General features: G+C 35.0%; 1 protein-coding gene across 3 annotated transcripts in view; it reads right to left on the bottom strand.

Moving 5' to 3' along the window:
* Nucleotides 1-5,223: 5,223 nt before the first annotated feature.
* Nucleotides 5,224-7,758, bottom strand: part of tmem9b (TMEM9 domain family, member B) — a 69,370-nt gene continuing 66,835 nt past the window's right edge. For all 3 annotated transcript variants that reach the window (XM_048606977.1, XM_048606978.1, XM_020513551.2), the window contains one exon: nucleotides 5,224-7,388. In XM_048606977.1, coding sequence (XP_048462934.1) covers nucleotides 7,233-7,388 — 156 coding nt within the window. In that variant the 3' untranslated portion in view covers nucleotides 5,224-7,232. The remainder of the gene's footprint in view (nucleotides 7,389-7,758) is intronic.

Below are 7,758 nucleotides of genomic sequence, written 5' to 3'. Positions count from 1 at the left end.
ACATTTGAATCCAACACAATAGGAATGTGGTTGAGTCTTAATTGTTTTCTGAAATGGTCTAGCAAGACACTCAGTTGAATCTAACTATCACAAAATCTGTGAAAATGAATGAAGCTGGCTGGATCACCAATCATCAGCCTAGGCATTGGAAACAACAACGACAAACTTAGCCTGATATGGTGGTTCATTGTTAGCACTGCTGCCTCACAATGCCAGTTTAGAACACCTAATCTGGACTAGCAGTCCAGTGTAGCACTGAGGAATTGCCTCACTGTCAGTAGTGCTGCCTTTCAGTCGAAACACTAAATAGAACTATGTTTATCCTTTAAGGCATATGAAAATGATACTTTCCCAAGAAGGGGCACTTTTCCGCTGCTCTAGCTCTCATCTGTCTTTCAACTAACATAATTAAGTAATAGGATTATCCACCCATTACATTTCAAAACTATTTAATTGACTATGAATGAATTTTGAGATTGCCTTAAGCCACAAATAGCATAATATATATATGAAAATTTTCTTCCTTCTATTTGAATTAATTTAAAGCTCAGGTATCTTATTTCACTAAGTATCATTTAAGGTGAGATGTACTGCTGTTGTTGCTGCTGCTTCTGCCAGGTCTGCTGTCATGATATGACACAATTGTTTGTCTTGTGCCATTCCCACACATTCATTGTAGCTCTTCTGTGATCACTCTGTGCCATCCATCATCCAACTACACCTAGGTTGATCCCTCTCTCTACTAATTTCTACTTTGTCCTCTAGAAGAGATCTCTGTTGCTTTTCAGCTAATCAATGGCCAAAATGCTGACATTTTCTGTTCTGGATGTAAGATTTTAGTCAGCTTAGCTCTTGCAATTTTAAACACAGCCTCATTTGTCTTATGATCTCAATGTGGAAATTTTAGCATAAGTCTTAGCATCCACATATCAAGGGGCTCTATTTTCTTCCATATACCTTTGTTGTTCAGGTTTCTGAGGCACACATAAAATAGGATAGAATGTAGCATTTTATGAATATTTTCCTTGTCACAAGTTTGAATGTTCTCGTTTTTGGCTTCACAAAATTACTTCCAACTATCTTATCCCTCTAACTTCTATTACATCTGCCATCCTCTGTTACCAATTGTCACAAATAGACAATCTTATTTACTTCTGTTATTATTACTATTCTGGAGAAGGGTCATTGGATTCAAAATATTAACTCTCTCTCCACAGATGCTGCCAGACCTCCTGAGTTTCTCCAGCAATTTCTGTTTCTGAACCTATTTCACAGATGTTTGGCTTGGTGTTACTGAATTCCTAGTTCTGCTGTTTTTGCTGCATCCTCAGCACCTTCTCTTATCATTCTGCATGTTATTTGAATACTGAAATACTAATTCTGTTAACATTTCAGCTCAATAATACTTCATCACAGTTTCAACATACAGTTACTGTTTCTTTACATGGATGATGTGAAACTTGATTAATTCCAGCGCTTTGTTTTTATTTCACAGTTTCATAATCTGCAGTATTTTTCTTTTGCTTCCAATTAGTTGTACTTTCTTTGAGTCTATTACAATTTTATTGAATATTCACACATAGAAGCTTTGGTATATGGAAATCTTGTTAAATACTAAACAAATACAGCCAGTCAAAGAATAAGAACAACGTATATAAAGTATTATAACACATCTGAAAATGTAATGCTTTTTTAAAAAAAAATTGCTGGGGAAAAATTACAAAGACAGAATAATTCCAAACCTGTGGAATTGCTTCATTTATCATTAAATAGGAAACTAGATCATTCCTAATAAATGGATAAACTTTACTTGGACTATTATTTGAAAACATACAGGATGATCATATTGAAACTAGGAATATATTTACGGAAATGTGAAGAGACAAACAATTAAAATGGACAAAGGCAAACCCTCAGGCTATATTATGTACTCAGTTAACGTCTTCATTGAAAAGATTATGAATCATGAATTTTGAGGGCTGATACTTGTTTGAACTGGTTTAGAAATAGTACTCAAAATTGTTCTGTCGGAAAGAAGCACAGAACTGCTTTCTGGATCAGTAGTTTAACATCAGCAGTTGAAAGAATCTCATTGCTAAATAGTATAATAATCAAAATTACTCCATCAAATTTATTTATGGAAGATAACTTTCAAATTATTTACAACAATAGTTCAATTAGGACAGTGCTAGGACCTAGCATATAGTCACTCGTTACTAATTTTGATGTGGAGGTGCTGGTGTTGGACAGGGGTGGACAAAGTCAGAAGTCACACAACACCAGGTTATAGTCCAACAGATTTATTTGAAATCACAAGCTTTTGGAGCACAACCCCTTTGTCAGGTGAGGTGAGAGAGGAGCACACAGACACAGAATTTATATGCAGAGAGATCAAAAGATCATACAACTGGTGTGAGTGGACTGTTGAATAATAAGTCTCTGCAGATGACCAGGGGTGTTAAACGGTGTGAGGAAAGTGTCAACAGCCGAATAAAAATCTGATTAAATGAGGCAGAGAAATAATTACAAAAAATTAAAAATAAGGTAGTGCTGGAGACAAACAAAATGGCTGGAAATAACATGATAGCTATAAGAGTCACATGTCAAGGGTCTAACCAAAGTAATAAGTCATCCAAAACTGTACAAACTAATTAAGGTAGAGAGATCATAACAAGGTGATGGTGTCAAAACAGGACAGTAAGGAAGGTTTTACAGATACAGAACTGTGTGGTGGGGTTACATGTAGCGCAACATGAACCCAAGATCACGGTTGAGGCCAGGGTACAGAACTTGGCTATCGGTTTCTGCTCAGCAATTCTGTATTGTTGTGTATCTCGAAGGCTGCCTTGGGGGACACTTAGCCGAAGATTGGAGGCTGAATGTCCTTGACCACTGAAGTGTTCCCTGACTGGGAGTGAACATTCCTGTCGGTGAGTGTTGCACCGTGTCCAGTCATCTGTTGTTGTAGTGTCTGCATGGTCTCACCAATATACCATGCTAATTTTGTTTAACCTAAAAGCTGCTTTATGTGACTACAAGGTTTCAGAATGATTTGCTTGAGGCCCCTAAAGTTATGGAGAAATATTATTGGGTAAATAGTGATAGATTGTTTCCAGTGGATAGTAAGATGAAAATGAGAGGGCACAAATTTAAGATGTTGAAAAAAAAGGTAAAAAATCATTGTGGCAGAACATCAGTTAATTATTGACAATTCTTTGGTGCAGTAGTATCCATTAGCATTTTTAAATGTGAATTGGGTGGTTGCTTGAAAAGGGAATACTGAAGAGTACTGAGAGCCAATAGGTCAGTGAAATAGTTAACAGTTTTATGATTTAATGAGGTACTGTAGTCCTGTTATGCCCAGTGAAGGTGTGTCCTAGTCATAACTTCAAACATGGACTGTGTTCCTATGGAATTTTACATTTTAAAATGTATATTCAAGATGGCTGCCAAGCATCAAGTGATCTTCTGCATTTATTCAAAACAGACTATCTGAAGCTTCCAGAAAATTCTAATTGAATAACCTTGGATGCACCCTCCCCCCACATTGAATTGATATACTACGATTAGCCAGCCTTCCATCTATTGAGTCCATCTATACTTCCCACTGCCTTGGGAAAGCAACCAACATAATCCTCCCACCCCAGTTATACTTTCTTCCACCTTCTTCCAGCAGGCAGAAGATATAAAAGTTTGAATACACATATGAATAGACTGAAGAACAGCTTCTTTCCTGCTGTTGTCACACTTTTGAATGGACCTCCTAAATGTTAATTCTGATCTCTCTTTCTGCACCTTCTCTGCGGCTGTAACACCATACTCTGCACTCTGTTCTGCTACCCTGATACATTTCATATACACCGTATCTTGGTACACATGATAACAATAAATCAATCAAACAATCAAACTAAGATCTTATGACTAAGATCTGTGGGATCCCTCTCTGATTTATCCAAAACCTAATGTCAATAGTTCTTCAAACCTCTCATTTCAAGATCAATGCTTTTCAAAGGTAGGCAAAGAGATTAGTTATGAAATAACTAATGAAATAAGTGTTAAAGGCCACCATCCATTTCCTATTGTATGTCAATGATCTTTAAACCATTTGAGGTGGACAGTGACCGATGATCACGTGACTGAAATTGGCCTCTTATACTAAAATGCTTTATTATTCAAGACCCAGGAAATGGCTTAGGCAATTTGAAGAAACATCAAAATATAGTACATGCAGCAAAAGGCAGTGCCCTGTTTGACTTATAAGAATTTGCAGGCTGTAAAATCTTTAAAAAACCTCCAAGCTTGATTCCTAAATCTAAATCTACTTGTCAAGACAGTGAATTTCCTTACATGAAAGCTACAAGTGCCTAACTTTGTGACTTTCTGAACATTCATCTCTTTAAGGGAATCCTGTAAGAACTCTAATAAATGATTCCAGCTATCTGAACTCATCTAAACTTCAATTCAAGAGTGAACGACTTCCTTCTTCATTCAATCTACAAAAAACAATTTTCCTACAATGGATGTGAACTATGAACTACTTCTTTTGTCTACAGCTTGTAAAAATGCTCCATTACCCTTATCTATATTTTCTTCACAAATATGTACACACACACACACACACACACACGCGAGTGATTGACATAGCATTTAGGCTCAGGGGGAGTGTGTGAACAGAAAATCTTAAACACACAAGGTCTGATGCTGGTTCTTTACATTGGTCATATGCTAACAGGGGCTTAGAAACATACACACCTACCTTGACAAAAAAAATAATTCTGCTAGTATGGAAAGGTAATTGGATATTTAAGTTTCTCTCTCCTCTATTTGTAACAGTCTAAGAATTTAATCAAGCTAGGTAGCTTTTGCTATACATTACTCACTAATGCAAATGACATCCTTTAGTGAAAGATATCAGTTTATACTTGGACAGTTGTTTCAGTAGTTGCTAGATCCTCTGTTACAGTGGACTGCCAAGCATTAGGTTCTGTGTTAAAACTCCTGTATTAACAAAAAGAAAAATAAAAATGATAGCTACTCTGGACTAGGAAATTAAAAATATTAACGAGAACAATACTTGTATCTGTGCTTACTTATTTGTTCAATACAATAACATATTCTATAAATCATGGACATAAACTCTTTGTAGGTTTGTTTTTTTCCACTTACCTGGGTGTTTTGCACAAATGTATATTTGCCATTACAAATGAATTAAAAAAGTCAGAATTTTAAAACTCAGTTTTTTTAATATATTAATTACAGCTTATAAAAAGGTCCCAGAACTTATACATTGGTATCATTGGGAGGGAGAAATACAGCCTAAATTAAGGGACTAGTATTATCTAGTCTGTTCAATTTAAATACTGAATGCACATGTAAATTCTATACAATTCCATTCTTTAGTTATTATCTATGTGGAACATATTATTTAAATGTTTACAGTAGCTGTTGGCTTATCATTCCATAGCATTTCTTGTAAATCTTCTTATGGCATGATCAAATTTAATCCCTAGTTAAATATATCAGCAATTTAGTGTCTCAACAGAATACAATATAGAACTTTGTTTACCAGCTTAAAATAACATGCTTTTTATCAGATAACTATTTTCTCTCAACTTTGCATGGCATTCACTGAACAGGTAAAATGAACCTGGTGAAGTAATGATGCAGCACTCAATGACTAATGTTATACATGGATTAGCTGGCCATTTTGCTTATTTCTCTTCACTTGGCAAGTTAATTTCAGTTCTGCTATTGCTTGTGAATGCTCCTTTCTATAGAAAAAGGAAGTGGCAAAATAACTTTAGTTACTTCTATCTTTTGGCAGTGCTTACAAAACAGTATGGACAGAAACCTACTAGCCTAGCCACCAGCTGTGAAGAGCAAAACATATTTCAGCGATGTACACAGCAGTGCTTAAAATGATAATATAAAAGAATAAAAACACTGACCTCTTATGTGTTAGCATTTAATTATACATTAAGGCCAGAATTTGTCTTGGGTGAATATACTCTATGTCACTTTACTGAATGATACCAACCAGAATGACTGTATTCAATCTCTTGATCGTTTCGAATTAGCTGTAAGGGTGGGGTGAGGGGATGGGACACAACATCAGGTTTCATTCCCATTAGTTGGGCGATGCATTAGGCAAAACAGCCTGCTTATTATTAGCATCCAATGAGGTCCACTAGAAAATGCACATGGATGTTAGTTGTAGACAAGTTTGGGAATGGTTATGGTATTTTCTACAGTGAAATTAGTTACCAATGTCTTGGTCAAGGCTTGAACAACTTAACAGGAAAGGAGTACGTCGCACTAATGGAACTATGTCTCCAAGTGACTGCTACTGCATTCACAAGAGAAGGTAAATGAAATGAAAATTGGGGATAATAAACTAAGACTACTAATGAATTGCAAAATCCATTAACTAACTGTACAATAGAGAAAAAAAACTGATGTAAAAACTGCTGTAAAGGTGTATCATATTCTAGCACCATTTTTTTAAAAAAAAATTCAAAATTAGGCTATTTCTATAATGTTTAGGGCTAGAACAATGACTAAACCAAATTATTTTTAATTGGTGAAGTTGTAAGTTTTGTATTTTAATTTCTTTTCCTCTATTTCTAATAAATTGCAAACAATTTCTGGTCAGAGGGAGGAACTATTATAAGTTTGATGAATTATCAATTATTGTACAATTGCTATCTTTAGGATTCATGACTTAAATAAAAAATGTTGATTAAAAACAAAAATCAAAGGGATGTTGGGGGGGCAAAAAAAAACTTGGGCAGGAAGAATGCCACAAAGAACAAATTTTGTTAACAATAATTCTGTGATTTATATCAAAAGCAGCAAGTCTTAGTCTTTTGTTAATATCCCATGTTATTGTTCTGTAACTGCCCCATAATTAAAGCATCCAGGAAAAAAATTAACTTCTAGCTCTATTTTATTAATAGTTTACCATCACTTGTTATGTTGTGGTTTTGTTTCCACAACTATATGATAATTTAGGGTGAAAATGTATTAAAATAAACCATGATATAGAAAGAATATCAAACTATTAACATGATTATTATTCTATATTATTTCCTCAAAGAACCAAGGGTAAGAAGAATTAAGGTATAAAACGAATACAACAAGCAGTTAGGGCCATAACGATTGTCATACAGATTATTTCTATAGGTCCACTGATTTATCACTTCCTGTATTCCTCTATGTACTTGAGAGTGTTTTTAGCTGAGGACAACATGGCGATCGAAAACTGATTTCCTCTGTTCTTGAACTTGTCTCTTCCAGCGCTGCTGTGCATATTCAACTTTGTTCAACATGTTGGTTCGTGACCGAGAACGGGACAGTATTTCATGGGCATTGGCAAATGGCTGTGTGTCCTAAAAGGGAAAGCAGTCTCTCTTTAGACATTACAGAAGAAAAACTAGTTTTAAAATCAGTACAGAAAAATAGCAAAATATTGATCCATTTGTGTCCTGCAACAATCAAAACCAGTACGCTTTAACTAATAAACATTTTGTATGGAGAAACCAAATAACATGACCAAGTGAGCTGCAAGTAGAGTACTATTATCTGTGCATGGAACAAATAGAGTACATGATGGTAAAGCGCATCACAAACATATAGAAACTATGACTTGATCATGCAACAGTTTTGAGAATATCTTTAATATCATTAACATTAATGTTTAAAAATATAAATCCATTTCAAAACCATAGGGCAGAATTTTACAAGATGCCTTGTTCCCTG

Source organism: Rhincodon typus, chromosome 17 (assembly GCF_021869965.1).
Source record: "Rhincodon typus isolate 14 chromosome 17, sRhiTyp1.1, whole genome shotgun sequence".
Classification (NCBI taxonomy): Eukaryota; Metazoa; Chordata; class Chondrichthyes; order Orectolobiformes; family Rhincodontidae; genus Rhincodon; species Rhincodon typus.
This window is presented reverse-complemented; position numbering and strand designations above follow the sequence as displayed.